The 20000-nt window shown below is 32.9% G+C and overlaps 1 protein-coding gene across 1 annotated transcript in view; it reads right to left on the bottom strand.

Moving 5' to 3' along the window:
• Window positions 1-2009: 2009 nt before the first annotated feature.
• The window catches only part of LOC107271617, a gene marked incomplete at its 5' end in the record, with an annotated part of 50675 nt that continues 32684 nt past the window's right edge, over window positions 2010-20000 (bottom strand). Inside the window, one exon of the mRNA XM_015747824.2 lies at window positions 2010-13348. Within this exon, the coding sequence (XP_015603310.1) occupies window positions 13276-13348 (73 nt within the window). The remainder of the gene's footprint in view (window positions 13349-20000) is intronic.

Below are 20000 nucleotides of genomic sequence, written 5' to 3'. Positions count from 1 at the left end.
AATAGCTATCTGCCAAACCGATAAGGCCGGGAAATTTTTCAAAGATTCAGTAATAGGCTAGACGCGATCTGGATCAGATCGGCCCCGTGGGAAGTCTAAATCTTTTGAACGGTTTAATAAATCCGTCACAAACGGAATATCCGTGTGTGTTAATTGTCATTGACGCCGACCAAATGCAGGAGCCCTCCAGGGATCCCAACAACCTTCAAGGGGATCCGACATACATTGTGCAGGGTTAGTCAATAGAATCGCACCAGTAGAAGTTGGTCGTAAGTAGCCGACACGACAGTGTGGCCTCTTCAAAAAATGACATGTAACTGTGACCGATTCCCATAAGCGCAAACTGACAGTTCGCATAGCAATAAGGTTATTGAAATATTTCAATAGTTAGGTTACTGAAATAATATTGTAATGACAAAATGTAATATCAGTTATTTATTTTCACAGATTGCAATTAAAATAATGTAAAGTTTAAAATATTCTGCTGGTGTGTTTCTACTGACTAACCCTGTATGTATTTGTGTATAATAATATTAACATAATTATTGAAATGCATAGACCTTTCGTTTGACATTACCGTTAATAAAGTTATCCAATTCATATTGTTTCGTTTACGTCCTCGTGTACACATATGTTACGCTGCCCGTTTATACACATAGACAGTCACTTATTTCCATGGGCAGCCCACATATGTATACATATGTCCTAATCCATAGACATAGAATTACACACCTATGCCACATATATAATCAATATTTACAATTTATGCTTCTGCTTATAATTGTGGTTATTTCGTATTATACTTTGTATTGTCATGGACAATTTTATATATCGAATAATTGAAAATTTTTGGTAAATCAATGAAAATCAATGGAAAATCATTAAATTGGGCAAAAAATCATTGGCAATAGAAAATTTTTCTTTTGGACGAAATTAATCGATATTTCCACAGAGGAAAGCGCAAAAGATAAATTTCACAAGCTCTTCGGATAACCGATTGTTCGGATAATCGACGATTTATTGTATATAATTAGAAAAAGTCACACCAATCCATATATTATTTTATACTCATCGTTCATGCGATTATAGTATGTTACCGTGAAAGACAGAAATCTGGAGAATGTCGACTTTCACCGGTCAATGTCAACATTCACATACTCGCTTGGTGTATGTTCGAAGTATTAGCTAAATACCCTTATTTCTGACTTACTTTGGTGAAAGTCGACATTCTCCAATTTCGGTCTTTCACGGTAACATATACACAATATATCATAATCTGTATTATCAAAAATAATTTTCGAATAAAATAAAGAGCTAATTCCGTTATAGAATGCTAGATTAAATGAGGTCTTTCTTTGCTTGGTTTAGTCAAATAAATAATAATAATAATAATCCCTTTCATGGTCCATTCCAAAACACATAACCCACATTAATATATGACAAATATATGACCTAATTATAATAATACTAAATCATAATAAATAATGTCGCTTAGCTGTTTAATAACGTGAAGATGATGTTTCTTTATTATAACGGTTATATGTTATTCACAAATAATTGTATATAATGTACATATAAGTATAATTAAAGATACATACATTACCTGGACCAAGCAAGGTAGAATTCTTTTTATAGTACACATCATATAATTTATATAATAATAAAAATAAATTGTATATCTTTTCAGGTATGAAATTTGCATCTGTATTTATTTTATAGAAAAAAATTGTTGCAGATGTGGAATATATTTTCCAAAGTCAATGAAAGCATATCTTGAAAAACAGAACAGAAATTGGACCAGGAATATCTGATTGGAGAGAACTGTTCAGAGTTTGATCTCGACCATAAAATTCCTTGCGAAGGAAGTTGTAGGAAATCGATCATTTTGTTGACTTGTCAATCAACAATAGGAAATAATGTAGACGACAACATGATACTTTAATATTATTTATTTTTAGTATTCATACATTAAAGGTATTTTTTAAGATACATTTATCATATCAGAGTTTATAGTTGTTATATTAGATTAGATTTAATCGACATTTGCAATTACTTTGTTTATATAGTTTAATGTTCAAGCAAGTTTACAACATTAAAGACACAATTTTTAATATCCGCTCATGAGCGCCCATATAAAACGCACTATGAGTCAGATAATCATTTTAACATTGAAGAATTTTGAAGATCATTTATTTGGTCCGACTTTATTCAAATTTCTGGACAAAATGTCTAGTTTGCCCGATGTTTCATTGACTGTCAGGGCCAATTCGTATTATTTTTATGCACGATATACATGTGCGCATATACAAAAAAAAAAACAGGGAGTGACACTGTTGCAATTTCTCTAAAAATGGGTATCCTAATGTTTTTTTCGTCGCAGAATCTAAACTTGATATAAAGATTTAAACGAAGTCGAACGAAAACACACGAAGGCGCACGGAGATCATATCCTCGTTTCATGAATCTGTGTTCGAAAGAAAGTGGTATTGCATTATTAACGTATGTCCCATCCTAAGTGGAACACCTGAAACTGCCACGTTCGTGAGTAAGTTCCTCCCTGGTTTTTGAGTCAGAATCTAGTGATATCGGCCCGTAATTAAACATTTTGACAGTTTCGACATTCGTTACAAAAACAGACAATAACTGGAAAAGTCTAGGGCTAGGTTATCGAAAATAATCGCATTTACTGAACGACTTATATTTCTGTTTGGTAAATATTAAGATTATTAATAAGTTTCATTTAATTAATCAATAGATTATTTGTACGTAAGAGGCTTCTAAGTATGGTAATCCACAACAATAACCTATCGATACTCTTCATTCTCCCTTTTCAGAAAATCAAATTGTTTGTTCCATTGAACTCCTTACTTGCATGCAAGGCTGTGTTATGCTTCCATGTAATTTCATGGCCCCGAGTATAAGAGATTCAACTCGAGAGTATTCCACGAGTAGTGTGAGTCACAAAGAAAGACCAAATCTGAAAACGGACCAAAAGAAGAAAAGTAAAGACAGGTACCCCTTTATTTTATCTTCAAACCGTCTACGCCAAATTGGAGCACTTTTTGACTACCGGTGTGCAAATTACAGTACCTTTGCCAGTGCAGGACACTGCAATAATACATAAGAACTCAAAATGGTCTAAAATCATTCTAAAACGTCGATTGCTGGATCTGATGATATTTAGGATTCTATCACCTTGTTATTCCGCTCCAATTCGAACGAAATCTTATTTTTGGATGTTCCATTAGACAGTAAGAGTAGTCACAAAAGACTACAATTTGATAAGGGCGCTCTGCGGATGACATAAAGAGATACTTTTCTTTGGTTTTTTTTTAGTGTACATGCTGCAATACAATGAAACGAAATTTGGTTATCTGAAAAGGGAGAACAAAGAGTATCGATAGGTTGCCATAATCAAAAGCCTTTTATGTAAAAATGATGCATTGATTATTTAAATGAAATTTATTAATAATTGTACTACTTTTTATATAGAAAAATAAGTCGTTCGGTAGATTTGATTATTTTCGACAACCTGGTCCTGGATTTTTGAGTTATTGTCGAATTTTATGACACGTATATCAAAATATTTTATCGCTAGCCGATATCGTTAGACTGTGATGTGAAAACGAGGGAGAAAAACGCACTCGAACGCGGTAACTTCTCGTGTAACTTGGGATGGGATATTTTTATTTCATTTAATTTAATATTTTTCAAAAATATTGTATTATAATGTTGGTTATCAAATTTGGATTCAGTGCCATCAAAAACCTTAATAATTAATTAATTTAATTATCAATTAAAGAATGCCACACAGAGTTAATTTTGGTTACACTTCGAAGGGATTTAATAATATTTTAAAATTAAATGTTCTTTTGAATGAATATTTCTCTATGCTCTTGAGGTATCAGAGAAAAATTCACGAATGACAGATGCAGGCGCGTGGTCTCTTTCGCCGAACTATCTTGTACAATACATGAATTATATTTATTGATAACATAAGATAACATTTACTATATATGATATAATAACGCCAGATACATTTAACAATGGATTAATAATCAACTATACAATATATTTGTCTAAAAAATCTCTTTTATCTAAGAATTTATCAATAGTAGTTAGTTAAGTCCATGCCATGAGTATCGTATTCTGGTGCGTCTGAAGTAAATATCTTTCTTTTATCTGATAGAGCGTCCAGTTTATTTTAGCATTTAGCAATTTTGTAAATATAGAAATTCTTGCAAATTTTTAGACATGATTCTTTGTGTTTACAAACTGCGCTTGCGAATATTAAAAAAATATTTAGTTAGAGAACGTTATTTTTCAGTAATTATAAAAATAGAATGCACATCTGTATTAACAGAAAGCGATAATTATTTCAGAGATAAGAGAAAAATTAGTTATATGAATACAGTTATACTTCGAGTATCGAAATGTATTGTAGTAAATAACTAAAGGTAAGTAATGTTGGATATTTATAAGCGTATATCTTTCTCTTTTACGAATAGAGAATTTGAAGAGTATTAAGAAAACCAATTATACAAGTGATGATTACATTCGGTGAATTTTTTCTAAAGAAATCTCATACTGTCTCTCAAGTTCGAATTAATTTTATAAGATTTAAAACTTGCACATAATTGTTTATTAAATTAACAGCTCTTCCTTTCGTGACTGCCGCTTTTGAGTCGTTGCTCAAGGCTGCAACTATTTGATCCACCATCTTGATATAATATTTTCCGTGTTCTGTATCCAATTCAATTACAAATGTAATTAACTATTTAATTACCGCCTCCAGTTGATAAGTTATTCTGAACTATTTGATATTATTGTTTGATTCTCATACGTACTTTGAAGGCTCCCGTCTATGCTTTGCCGAATTTACAGAGTGGAATTATTGATATTATTCTATGTGTAAAACAAGCTAACGTAATAACAACTGTTCGCGATGATATTGCAAAAATTAGCTTATGTTTTATAAATTAGCTTACAGCTCTTCATAATTTTACATTTTCTATAACCTAGAATCGACCAGAATCGAGGTTCTACTGTAATACGTAAGCTCTAATAACAGGATCGGAAAAGCTCACCTGGATCGGATAACAGGATGACAGGATAGCAGATTCCATTAAGATAAGATGGAATCACTGGACAGTATTTTTGCAAATGTTGGTGTAAAAGTTGATTTATAATTATGAAGGAACAAAAATGAGAATATTTTTTTAGCAATAAACTATATCCAGCAAATCGTTAGATTCAAAATCATATAATCAAATGCATTTCTGAACTTTGAATATTTGAATCTAGTGAACTGTGGATGCGGAATTATCGATGTATGCTGTACTCGGAAAGTAATTTCATGTTGTAATTACTTTGCGAAATATATCATAGTGCATACGTATATGCATTTCACAATTATACATATATTTATAAAAAAGATAGAAAGATGCCTTCTTATAGGATTATAATAACATGATGTTTTAAAATGGAAGTGTAGTGTTTTTTTATCATAAATACAAAAATTGTTGAATTCTCCAAATAATTAATTATTAATCACGTCACAAGAGATGTGAATTTCGGCTAAGACGTGCAATGTGATGAGTAACGGCTTGTTTCTTGTCACGTTTGACTATTCCGTTATTATTTCTTTCCATTATTGTTTAGTATCATGTCGTTTTGATTCTGATTTCCTCCCGCAGAAAGGTTTTTAAATATATCTTCTCGTATTATCTAGTTTTCGTTTTGGAACATCTCGATCTGTTATTAAATTCAATTTTGCCTTTGTTTGTAATTATTATTATTACTGTTTTCTAAAATAAATTGGATCCGACTGTGAATTTCGTTTTCGATAGTTTCGAGTGTGGTAAAATAATTTAAGCAGTTTTTCGTGAACCTTCCCGATTTTTTATAATTTTTCAAATACTTCGTTTCCTGATTCACGACTCCACCGACGAAGAGCTATTCTGGGTAATATTCAGACATAGTATCGCAGTACAGCTTTTCCGTATTTGACGAACATTTCACTTGTAGTTTTCAGTCGTGGAATACGGTTTGACGCCTGTACTTGTGACCGACATATCTCAACGAAAATTAGCGTCGCAACGTATATGTCTAGACGTATAAAAGATGAAAGATAATTAATATGTCACGTCTTTGCATTTCGTTTTTATTGTAATATATCCAAGCATTTGAAAATATACCTATCCAGTAAATGAGTCACATATGTCAAGTAGGAAAAACACGTAGAAAATTCGTTGTTTCATGGGACTACTTTCCTGCATCGTCGAAATATCAACGTTTGGCAAAATGTGTTGATAAAATATTATCGATATCACCGAAAGACGTTTTGTTTGAAGAGACTCATGGCGCAGACTTAACCCTAAACACCGATTTTAAAATCTATTAGTTACTTCGATATGTGTACGTGCAGTAAGTGGTATGCAATAGCTGATCTCTATTGCACGTACGGTATATCTTGGCAAAATCAATATAGCTATGATAGGTACTTTATTACGCACAGTGATCCGAAATTCAATTGTAAGATACATATTACGATGCACAGAAAGGTTTTCCAATGAAGGAAGGAGCACATCCATATCATATGTATATAACCGAATGATTTCGGAGTTACTTGAATATTGTTGTAATTAAGCTGATGAATATTGTTCAGCATCGTTTTGAACACATGAAACTACGAGTATTTTTAGGAGTTTTAAATATAGGTTTAATCGGCTGATATACTATGGAAAACCAAAGAATATACCTATGCACCTTAAAAATATCTTTGACGATCAATAGACTATTTTCCAAAAATACAGTCTAGAAATTGCTTTTAGTTGAAGCGATTCTCATCTCCTTCCTTGGCGCGAAGCTGCTCGTGGTCAATACAGAATGCTGCTACGTTACATTCCATGATGTTATATGCACTATATATATATATTAATGCTTCACTTTTGTCGCATCTTGTATTGCGTAGTTACACTTATTTTCTGTACTTACTCTATTGGTTGAACTTATAAGCGCACGTACGATTGCTTATAGAGCATGGTCCATAAAATCTAAACATATTCTAACAGCTATACTTAGAATATTATACTGTCGGAATAGTATTGTAATAAGCATTGATATGGGGAAAATCGAATTACCAATAATAATAAATTTTTTAAAGAAACATGAGAAATTAGTTTATCCGATGACGAAGTATCTGTATAAACACTCGAGTAAAAAATTCGTTGCGTCAGAGATATCAATGTGAGATCTCATTTTTAACGTGTATCTCATGTATGGCAGTTGGCACAACCCACACCTGATGTTTACAGATCTTGTTACTGCGAATGATCAATCGCAGGTCAGAAATAGATTTTTCATTACAATTTCATCTGTTTGATGCAGGAAGGATCAATCTAAGATCTGATGAAAGTCACTTTTTTGATCATTGGTCATCCGCAATAACCAGATCTGTAAACATTAGATATGGGATAGTGTCAATTGCTATATATGAGATAAGTACACGTCGAAAACTCGATAACATATTCAAAAAATTATAAACTTAGAATTTAGTGTCAAGTATGACCTTGCGAAAGAGATACTAAATATTACAATTCAAATTTTTATGGACGCGAAAGTAGAACTTGATAAGAAACTTTTCAATACTGACAATGATTTTAAAATAGATGGAAAACACGTTGATCACCCCCATTCGTTTATCGGTACTCGGTATGACACTCCTCCATGCCGATAGCCTGGCTAGAGCAGTTAATGGATAACAAACCTTTACGTAATAAGACTGATAACGCTCTAAGTAATATAATATAATTTATTTAATAGCACTGTTCGCTGAGAAAAGAGTTTATTTAGAATTAACGCAATTTATTTCTGGTAAAATATGCTATATTTAGATGAACAAGTGAATACAAGTTCACATTAAACACGGTGTTTATTTGAGGTTCGGCCTTGTACCAAATTAATATTTGTGTATGATTAATAAATGATTTATTTGTGAGAGGTACTTACATAAACAAATAAATAATAATAATAAACAAGTAAATTCATAAATATTTAATGATAACAAAACGTGCATCGACAGACTATATCCCAGGGTCTATTCATAATGAAGACGACCTTTATTCGTATGAAAGAAATGTGTCCAAATAAATGGGACATTTTTAGTAAATACTGCAAAATTATGCTTACTTTAGAGCATTTTTAATTTGTGATATATCGTTATTGCACATTTGAAGAATATTTACATGCATCTTACATCTTACATCATACATCTTTGTATGACAAATACTAGACGCGTTGACTTGAATCAAATTTGGTAAAGTAGCAAATAAATATAGTTCCTTTCTATAACCAAACTCTTTTCTCAGTACGGTACCCATTACATGGACCAGCGTGCGAACGCTATGACAGAGTACTTTGTAGATTTACGCCTGTAGATTTATGCCAAGTATGCTTGACATACTATTATCAAATAGAATCCATTTAAGACATTTATTCGTTTAGGACATAATCCGTTTAAAACATTTATCTTTATTTATATTACACAATAAATTATTATATAATATTTTTATCTGGCTGTATTACGACGTATGATCTGCATACTTAGCTAGTAACGAGATATGAAAATAATACGACAACGAACGTGAATCTTAGCAAAGGGTAGTACTGATTGGTCCGAATGCGACGTGTTCTTTTCGACTTCCAATACATAACGTATGTACAACATGTGGGCACTAAAATTTGTAGTATTGTGTACATTGAGTTATGAGTTAAAGCAATTTTTTTTTTGGTTTTGGAGGAAAAGTCGATCGGTCGTTTAGTTTTAACGAATGTTTGCGACCGTAGCTACACTCGCCATTCTGTTACCAATTTTTGTTTTCAATTTTGTACGCAAAGATTGGTTCATTATTTCGAAAATCTGCGTGGCATAACAAATATTTTCTGAGTGTCGTCAATATTTTGACAAAATTCTCCTTTGAAGCTGTTTAATATGGTAGAAAATTCAAACGAGCCAATCGATTTTGTCTGGACACAGCTTTGACTAATGTACCTTTCATACTTATAATGTTTGGCGGCATGCTAATATTACGATAAGTCTAGGGCGGCGTATGTCTTCATGAAGAAGAAAGTGAAGGTTCGGGTGGAAAGTTATAATAAACTAAATAATACCTGTTTTTGTATTCATGTTACGTCAAATCCTGATAACTTTAAGAAATGTAGAAGGAGGAAACTCCTACTTGCGTAAAAATATTTAGTATGGCTCAATGTCTGGAAGAGAGTCTGGGAGAGTGTACATTTATAGTATGGCAAAAACGTATGGGGGAATATATGGCTAATGGTTCGTTCCCATACTATTTGCCATACTATTCAAATTCACCGCATTTTACAAAATGCCTGAAAACTACACACTCAAAATGGATTTCAGATTTGTTAAGTATGGAAACAAAGTAAATATTAATCATCAGTTATTAAGAATAAGTTATTAAGCTTTAAAAATATACTATTAAGAACACGTATAACGTAAAGTGAATATTTAACTTTATTATGTTATTATATTTATTGTATTAAATATTTTTTTTTGTAACAAATGCCGAAAGGATATCACGTAATGTGTCGCCAGAGGGCACCTTAAAATATTATTATTTGGACAAATGACTATAAAATTATCTAAAAATTTATGATAGTGACGTCATAGGCATCTAAAATATTTTCAAGGAAGGGGAAACCTGTTAAAAAATATTTTTGAGGCAGATTAATAGTGCCATCTCTCGTAACAAGAAGGCCAGACGACGTTTTCTTTGAGCATTTGTTACAAAAACTGTTGTATCTAGCTGCCTGCGCGGAAAAAAACAGTCTCGGAAAGAATCTTGGAAAGATTTTCAAAGTTGTTGTTGCGAGTTAGAAAAGAGTCGCGCATAGGATCCGATGCGAGACTGTCTCTTCGACTTTTTTCTAGATTCGTGAAATTCCACATTTTTGACATGGAAAATAACCGCGGAAGCTTGAAATTATAAATAAACTTCTTTGTAACAAAAGGCTACTCTAAGTTTTTATTATCGGTAACTTGGAAATTGAGAACGTGATATTATGATGCAACAGTTGGATTTTCTACGAATGGCTCGCACAAGATATTCCGGAATTTGGTCCTGGCATTTGCAGAAATCTTAAATGAGTAAATGAGGACGCAGAAAAACTTACCAAATAAAAAATCAACAATAGAAAATTCGAAGTTGCGAATATATTTTGTACTGAATTTGTTTTATCCACGTAATAATAAAAGCCTTATGTATCTAATAGGTCACAAAAGTAACCAATACTTCAGTTCAATTTCAATTCATAATCATGCTTGTTGATAACCTCTTGATGAGTATGAGGGCAGTTAAAAAAAGACGCTTTTTTGTTTTGGTTGAGCTGCTCATCGAGGTTCTTGTTCATTGTCACAAAATACAGGTTTACGTAGAAGGGCCAGTCTTAAATAATATTTTTTCCTATTTTTTCTAATCTTTTTATCAATGAAAGTTTCGACAGTCTCGCATCGGATCTTATGCGCGACTCTTTATCTAACTCGCAACAACTTCCGAGACTCTTTCCGAGACTACTTATTTTCCGCGCGGGTGGTACGAATGAGTACAAGACCCGATGAGTACAAAAGTCGCCTGACGGTTCGTGTACCAAACTTCACAATCGTGTCTTATACTAATTCATACTAGATAGACAAAATACTCATTTGAGTCCCTGTAGGAACGTAGGCGGTAGTCTTCATTAGAGTACTTGTAATTATATTTTTAGTTAAACGATTAAACCTAATTATAGCAATCCTTAACTAATAACATGTGGCTTTTCATAAAATTCGGGAAATATATGCTAAAATAGTGAACAAAATATATTTCAGTGCAAAACTATGGATATACGTACTTTGCAATAAGAATTTGGTGCATATCCACGTGTGACTTGGTAGAGACTTAATTGTTTCTGATCTGTCAAAAAACTATATTGAACTCGTGGACCGACTATACGTATAAGTGAAATCATAAAAATTAAGAAATATCTTCACTCTTATTTTACGTTATAAATGATAACATAATACTTGTCGCTTTGTCTCAGAATTGTTCCCACGTATTTCGTTTTCTCGTAAGCAACTCTGAATTCATCTTCTTTTTTATTTTCCGAAATTGTGGCACTGTCTTGTACTGTCATACTTTCTTTCTTTTTCACATCAAATGATACGGAATTTGACTAATTCAAGTTCGTTTATATTCCATTTTTGTTAAACCTTTATAGTCAAATCTAAGTAAAAGCAATTTCTCTGTAAACTTTAAAAATACAAATGACTATCTAATTATACGACCTTTTAAAGAACTTTCAAGATCAAAGTACTCGATTTTAATATTGAAGTCGCCGGCGACGAAAATAATTCCAGAGTCGTAAATGTAGTTGATTTGTAAGATATGATTGTCATTATTTATTGTATGCTGATATTTCAGTAAATAAACATAAAACCCAATAAAAATGTTGATAACAAATCTGAAAAGCCATACCGTCAGTATTGTAATATTCATATGTATACTCACAATCAGTGAAATAAGATCATTTCGAAGAGAATGGCAAATAGTATGGGAATGGATCATTTCCCCATACGTATTTGCCATGGTAAAAGTGTACGCTTGCTTAGACTCGTTCCCAGGCGCCACGAGCCATACTAAATAATATTTCGCGGGTATTAATGGGAATTTTGAATATCGCTCCCATGTATTTATGTAATATTCGTCCATTTACAATATTCCGCCAGAGGTATCCTATTGTTATCTATGAAGATGCGAAATCGACAGAGAGAATTTGCAATAAGATTAATCAATATATTTCATTTATCCCGCATTTAGAATAATAAGAATTATATTACTTTCAATATTTGTATTTTCTTTTAGTTCAGACCATGAGGTTCTTGGCATCGTTTTCGTGATACTTTACAATAGGAAAGAAATCACGTAACAAAAATTTATTACCCGAGCTGAAATGTTTATTCCTTTGAGAGCTTCGATATCTTATCTGTAAACACGATCCGAGCCGAAATCGAAAATTTAGTTTTAACCTATAAGTGACGAAAATGGATATATCTGCCACATGTGGGTTAACAATAGGACTTAGAAAGCCTATATTTCCGCTTCCGTTATTTGTAGGTTAACAGTAAATTTTCGTTTTCACCTCTGGGAGTTGGGGGTTGAATTATATTGCAACTACATATTAATTTAACGGTTAATTATATTACAACTAATCTCCTATATTTTACTGTAAGACCTAATTCAAAAGTCCTAATAAATATGCACATCTTTTCTGTAAATCCTAGATCTGATATTAGTCCAATTGACACCTACTTGCAATAACATTTAATGTTTTCAGTTCAAATTATAATTATTCAAAAAGTTTGTCAATATTTATTTGAAATCACAATGTGTGAATATCTTTAACTTTTCTATAAACATAATAACAAGATAAATATTTCAATTTTTCATTAATTTAGATGAAAATGCCCGAAATATTTAGGTTGCAATTACAATTATATTTGTCGTCTCGTTGCCTATTATTTCGCTTTCAATTCAATGAGAATGTTCGAAACCATTAAATAAAATAAAATAAATATCATTTAAAGAAATGTATGTCATTGAAATCTTTATTTTCCTATTTCTTCTTAGTCTAAGTTAAATTCGTAGGATTTAGAGGTGCCAATGAGCATTAAAAAAATTCGAAAGAGTGGGATCGATGCAGACAGAGGTACTTAGGCCTAATGTAGGATGTCAAGACTGCAAAATACTAACATTAAACTCTGGTATGGTTTCTATATGATAAATATTTCGACTCGGATAATAACAATAATATTTTTGATTCGCACACGTGGAAAGATAAAAGCGTAAACTTTGAGTTTGAATTATCTTTCAATTTGACATTGTAGGATTTTCATGGACTAAAGATAAAAATTGGACCTTATAAGTTTGAAAAAATAGTTTCGTCATGAAGATAATCAGGTTCGTAGAAGAATTCGATTCGAAAATGGATTTGATCTTCTTATCAAAATATCGACGCTTTTCCTCCATTGTACGAAGAAATAGTACTAGAATCTGTATGTACTGTATACTTCCTACGGTTTGTATTTAAATCTATAGTTGCGGGTTTTCGAGTGAAGTGATCGATAATGCCTAATGCCTTGTGTAACTCCGACAGGAATTTCGCAGCGGAATTACGCAATATGAATTTTTTGAACCTGGTACAGGTAGTAGCTTAGACGAGGTTGACTCCTGCCATGAAATCCTCCCGCAAGATGGGAACCACTGTCGGCCCAGCGGCGGCCCTCCTGAAACAGTGGTTTGGAAAAACGGCTCTGGTTATTAAAATGGAAGTGCATGTATATATATCTATACATATAGTAGCAAAAGGAAAAAAAATATTTAAATAAAAGGTATGGGAACCTTTTGCAAAGATTACATAGGTGGTTGGTTTTGGCTTGACGAACGTTTAAGAGAGGAACTCGGGAGATGTGTCGAGTCAGCAACACATTCTCTTTGGTTAAATTTCACCATTTTTTATATTTTCTTTCGAATACTATAAACCGTTAGCTAGGTCGACTCTTCGTACAAACCACATAGTTACATCGACCGCTTTTTTTTTTCTTCTACAGACAAAGTTGACGTCTGTGAAACGAGCATCTCAAGTGTTGGCATCTCATAAATAAACTTAAAATTCCGTAATTGAACCACAGTTATGGTTACTAAATTTCAGTCAATGACATCGATTGATTTTTGTTAGCAGTCGAAATCAATCGAAGCAATTGGCTGAAATTTAATAACCGCAACTGTGGTTCAATTACGGAATATGCCCTTAATAGCATAGTTCTACAGTTCCTGATAAGTTTACCAATAGTTCTGTCTTCTTCCGGTGACATCTCACAGCATTTTACCGAATTTCGAATATTTAAGCATAGAGGAATAAGATTTTGAAGAGTTCTAACATCTGAGCACGTTAAGTCAATAGTTCTGGCGACGAAGCTATCTTGGAAACTAGCATCGCTCCGTTCAGTGCACGCAGACATAACATGCTAGCTTCTGACAGTGTATTCTTTGGAGCTCTGAACTGTTCTGTTACAAATTACAGTGCCTGTCACTGTTTAAACAATACTTCCGCACGGAACTATTGTTTAAACAATTGTTCAAACAATGATGTACAATGCTGCCGTTCGGGGCAGCATCACCCATCACGCTACCTTACTCTCTCCTCGATCAATTCTTCCATTCGCTAGCTTAGCCGGACTGCTCAGACACATGAAACCCTCGTTTCTGCCATCAAGCGGGATTTAGCGCACCAGTTCTATTGTGAAGCAAAAGCAAATTACCTCACTACTACATGCACATGTAGCAACCCCATGTTTTAGATAAAGGGTTATTTACATTGATAAAATGCCTCATGAATAACTTATACTAAGAGAAATTTTATTCTAAAGCAATTGTCGAAATCTCGATGTTAACGGCATAGTCTTACTTCCGTCGAATAAAGTTTATCGTCTCATTGCTAATCGTATGACATTACGTGGTTCGCATATAGAACCGCGTCACGTATATACGATTATTAATAAGGATCGCAATGGGTTCAGGACACTAATCGCAACTACTTACAATACATCACACTACTTGTATTCCAAAAAATAAAGCTGGCTCTGTGTGCTGAGAAATGGCTAGAAATTGGTCCGAAAAAAATCTCTAACAGGCGAATTTATTGAAAATTCAAGAAGGGTGGGCTGATGTTATTGCTGAAAAAATATGTCAGCAGCATAGGGAAATAGATTGTGTATTTTCTTCTAAGAATACATAATTTGGTAAGTCCAAACGTAATAGCAGAGAATTGCGCAACGTTCATTTGTTACTGCATCGACTGCAAGTTTAAAATAACTATAATAGATTGCAGAATGCGTCGATGAGAAGTATTGACTTAATTTTTTCATGTCGAATAGAATATATTCAAATTTATCTTCACACGAGTAGAAAGAAAAGGCAATTCAGAGGGAAACGCCGTGAACAAGTTACCAATGAGGTGATAGAGAAACGTAAAGATGCAGTTAGTTTTAGAAGAAACGAGGCTAGGAGAATGAAAAAAGCTGCTATTGGCGTGATCACAATACGTGACTTTATCATCACGATTGTTACTAGCGTCACGTTATTGTTGTGAAATTACTTGATGATAAGAACTGAGTGATGCAGAATTGAAATAAAGAATTCTTTTAGTTCAGTCAAGTTTTTATCGAGTTGTATCAATTCGTATTTTATTAAATTAGTTTTTGAATAAATTTTTCTGCCAATCATTTAAAAAAAATTAAATTAGGTTTTTTAGTTGAATCAAATTTGTATAAATTCACACAATGTTAGATGTGATACCTACATAAGTGCGTATCAAAAACCGAATAAGAATGCTATCTCTCTCGGCTCACGTTTTTGCTGAGATGGACTTAAAATTCATGTTGGTATAGAAATTTTATGAAATAATATTTTTTTGTTACTTTGGACTATTCAGTTGAAATTTTCTAGGTAATGAAGAAACAGTAATTAATCAATATTTCTAGTAATTCAGTCAATAGATACCGGTTGCAATAGTTTTAAGTTCTGAACTTCCCACTCGTATTGACGTATACTGAGGAGACTTTTCTATTCATAAAACTCGTGCGCAAGAGTACACCTTGTCTGTTTACACCATGCATTATAGTAGCCGGGTGCTGTGCATGACAGTTTGCATGTGTATATTTCGCGAGTGTAATTAATCAATATTTACCTGCAATTTACTATACGTTAAAGGGCAAAGAAAGTGTGTCTTTTCTTCTAGAAGAGGAAGATCTAATGGACAGTTTAAGCCTGTGGAATATGACTGCTCTTAGAGTATGCATATGACAAGTTATACATATATTTCATATGATGATTACACAGTACACTGTAAAATAATTGATGATTTGTTTTTATTTTATTAGGACAGCATTACATAATGAAGGCATCTGTGTACTGAAGAACTCAATTTTTGTTAGCTACATGCATGCAAGTATTTCTGTACACCGCAGATCCGAGCATAGTAATTCTATCAGTCTATAGATAATCATAGTAATCAGTCTATCGATAGAAAATATATTTCAGGTAAAGTGCCAGAATAGATTGGTGTTTTGGTGTCAATTTCAATACCAAAACTACATTTTATACACAGAAGGCAAAATAAATTTCACTGCGATTATAGTCTCTTTGGAAAGTTAATGTGTTTTCAGGCACAATTGACCATAGATAGACAGACAGATAGAAATGAATTAATGCTTTTTTTTGGAATCTAGGAACCTTAAAACATGTATTTCCATAAAAATCTGAGAGCTTATTTTTTTGGATTTCAATACTTTCTCTTTTATTACATACTTTGTATGTGATGAGAAAGTAAAAATTTGTCAAATAAAATCTACCAGTCGTACCAAATGCGGCTGTTCTGCGAAAAGCAAAGGAGCAGCAACTGCTGAAAATACGGCTTAGAATTCGCCGCAAGTTCTCCAATAAAGCTGCTTCATCAATCTAAATATGGAAAATATGCTGGTTCTATTCACAGTATCGGTTTACTAAAATTCTATCGCGTGTAGTGTACGTCGAAACTGCAACAATTATGTATGGCTCGTTGCAGAAAAGAACCGAACGCCATTTTGACCGGAAGTTATCTTCTCATTTCTCGAAAACGTGATTTTAAGCGAAAATTGACAGAATTATTGATGAAACCTATCAGAAGAACTGTAGAACTATATTGGAATCTAGTAAATTTCAAGTTTATTTATAAGATACTAACATTTGAGATATTAGGTTCACAGACGTACAAAGATGTTGGTACTCAAATATGATATAGGGAGAGCGGCAATGATACTTTTCATCACTTTTTGTCATAAACTACATATTTCTGATAACCCAAAATGACACTATTGAAAGTTACCATCATTTTGTTTAATATTCTTCAAATAATATATTGTTTGAATTGGCAGAAAATAATTAAATTCTTAATTCTACACTCTACGATTTATTCTACGAACATTCGAGTAAGTATATTTTTATTTGTATCTTGTTTAGAATCTCTAAGAATGTATTATGTTCCTAGAAGTTTTTTTATTAAAGCCTTTGGTTGGGTTAAAAATTATTTTATTATTAATTGAAAGGGTATCGTCGGTATCGTCAACTGTGTACTGTCCGTTGTGTTATAGTTGGTGATAAAAATATTCTTGCAATAAGAAGGTTGTTCCGACGAGAACGTTGGATCTGGGGTTTGGGTATACTGCCTTGACCTGGGTTTAACAGAAGAAAGCCAGTTATGTGTTTTTCACTCTGTTTAGGTTATACCACTTGAGAGTAGAGCCTATTATTTGTCTCTGACTGCCTCTCAAAACTTTGGTAGGTAGGTCATAAAATTAAACATATCTCCGGCTCCAACTCTCAGAAGGGATGAACTCTACTCCCACCTTAGAAGTTCCCCTCTGGCTTTTCTTCAGTTTGATAACATATGTACGTAGCACGTTCAAAATCACGTTCTGTACACTACACGTCAATAGCAACTACCATTGTATCTAATTCTCGTCCACAATATATTGCAACGTCCAATCACCAATCTTTCACTTAAATTATTTAAAAAATCACCTGTTCCTTATTAATTTAAGTGTCAGGAAGTTTCGCTATATCATACCTTCTTCACAAATACGCGCGTCAAACAAAGGCCGAAGTTAAATGCACTATAAATTTCTAAATTAAATTATTAATTCAAACACGAATAATAGTATGTTGCACTTAAATTTGAATATGACAAATATTAAATATTATACATATGTGTTTCAATTAAAAAATTTATCTAGTAATTTGCAGTAAATTTTACTTCAGCCCTCTTATTGCACAAATATTTTTGTTCTCCACTGTAGAAGCTTTCAAGATCTTTGTCTTAATAGCCTTAATAGAACTGCTATATTAATGATATCCCCCAAAAAACACTTACGTGTAAAAAACTACGCCAAGTACAGGATTGCTGTGAATTCCTCTAACAAAAAGTATTGATATCATATTATTGAGGCCAAGTACATAAGTCACTACATGTTTTCCTATTATATGATCTAGCACTGGCCCATCATTTTAATTATATTTTCAATATTTCCTATAACGTTTTCGCTACTCTTCTATGTTACTACTGCTTCCCGTGTTTAATTACGCTTTAATGGTGATTTAATAATTAATAAAACTTTAGGTGATTCCTTATCGAGTACTACTTGGCGGGTCCGTGCCAGGAACCGCGCCCTGTACAGCCGGTTGCCTGTACTTGGCGCGAGACTCGACCGAGTCTCTTGATCGGTAACAATGTTTGACATTCGCGTTGCATAATACATTTCATATTTTTATTGTTTTAGAATAAGTATACTATATTTTAAATTCAGTTTTTCATGTATAATATCACCAAAAAAGATTTCCATGTGCTTATGTTACATATGTACCGTATAATAACATATGTCGGATATAGTAATAGAGTAGGACCCAGCAGCGGCAGTAGTGGGGGTGTCGAAGTCCAGAAGGGCCTAGAAGGACCAAGGAGTGGGGAAGAGAGAAGAGTGGGGACGTCGTAGAGACAGTAGAAGAAAAAAGGCGAGCGGCCAGTGAGTGTGTGCTGAAAAAAAGAGAAAAACGAGAAGGAGATACGTCGTAGCATTCTTTGACGCTCAATGTTATTTGTTCCTTTAATAAAGAAAAGTTAGATTTTACAAGAAAATAACTGCGTGTATTATTCAATCCCTACACATAGATTTAGTATATTTTGTTGAACTGTAGAAGAGTTCGTAAATACGTAATTTACATAGGTATATTTCTTAAGTATTTCAATTATAAATTTAATATCATGTAGATTTACACATATCCTCTTTGCGTATTTAATGCTCAAGTAAAATGTTACTTATCCATGGTGAAAGATACCGCGAAAAAATGAGAGAATTTATATTTTACCCTTAGGCTTGATATACAAGGGAAAGGAATTTACTTGAATTTACGAAATTAACCTGTTTATTAAGTGAAAGGGAGTAAAGGGACAGCACGAAATGAATGAGAATAGGGGTGAGAGGAATAAAGAATGAAAGTGAAAAGAAATGACCGACATTTCTGCAAGTGATAAATTATATTTTCCGTTTAGCTGTCATAAGAAGATACATCGCACTTGCGTATAGAGTTTAATCCTGTCAAGTTCCTAATAGTAACGTGCATCCATCTGAATAATGGTTGGAAAATGTAAAAAAAAATTAAGTAAATAGGTTTGTTATAAAGTGTGATGGTGTATCCCCATTACGTTTTATGCATTTATCTGAGCAGTTAAATTAAATTTCACGTGAAACTTGAAATTGGAGGTGCTGAGCATCTCTGAATTTAGGTACTGTTGTAACCATTTATTGAAGATGTATAGAAAAATATTGTTTTCTTGACACTAATCTTCTTTACCATACCATCTTCTTTACACTAATCTTTCGTTACCATAGGTTCGCGATATCCTTCTCCTTACCTATCATCTTAGTATCACTATCTTTTCCTCAAAGCAGCTTGCTGTTGTCTTTGAGAATTCTATTTTTCGCAATGTATTTCCCTGAGAAATTTTATTGTCTCTTATTCCGATTTTATATATAACGTAAAAGTCTATCGGTTGCATACTTCCCCTAATAAATTATTACAGAATAACCTTTTCTGTAACAATTTGTTCATAACAAGGAACCGTTATGCTTGAAACTCTTATAAATAGGTTTTATCTTAATCGTAGCCATTATTGTGCCTGTTGTGAAATCCTTAATCTGACTCACTAAATTCTATCAATATCTTTTGCCTTCCACCAGTTTTATTCCTAGTTTCTCAACATTTCCATCTTCTAAATGCTCTTGATTTGAAATCCATGCCCTACGCTGTAACCACTTCTTTAATAAGTTTTTGGTGAAAATACTC

This window comes from Cephus cinctus, unplaced genomic scaffold, assembly GCF_000341935.2.
Source record: "Cephus cinctus unplaced genomic scaffold, Ccin1 Ccin1_scaffold1003, whole genome shotgun sequence".
NCBI classification, from domain to species: domain Eukaryota; kingdom Metazoa; phylum Arthropoda; class Insecta; order Hymenoptera; family Cephidae; genus Cephus; species Cephus cinctus.
Note: the sequence above shows the minus strand (reverse complement) of the source record. Positions and strands in the feature narration are given on the sequence as shown.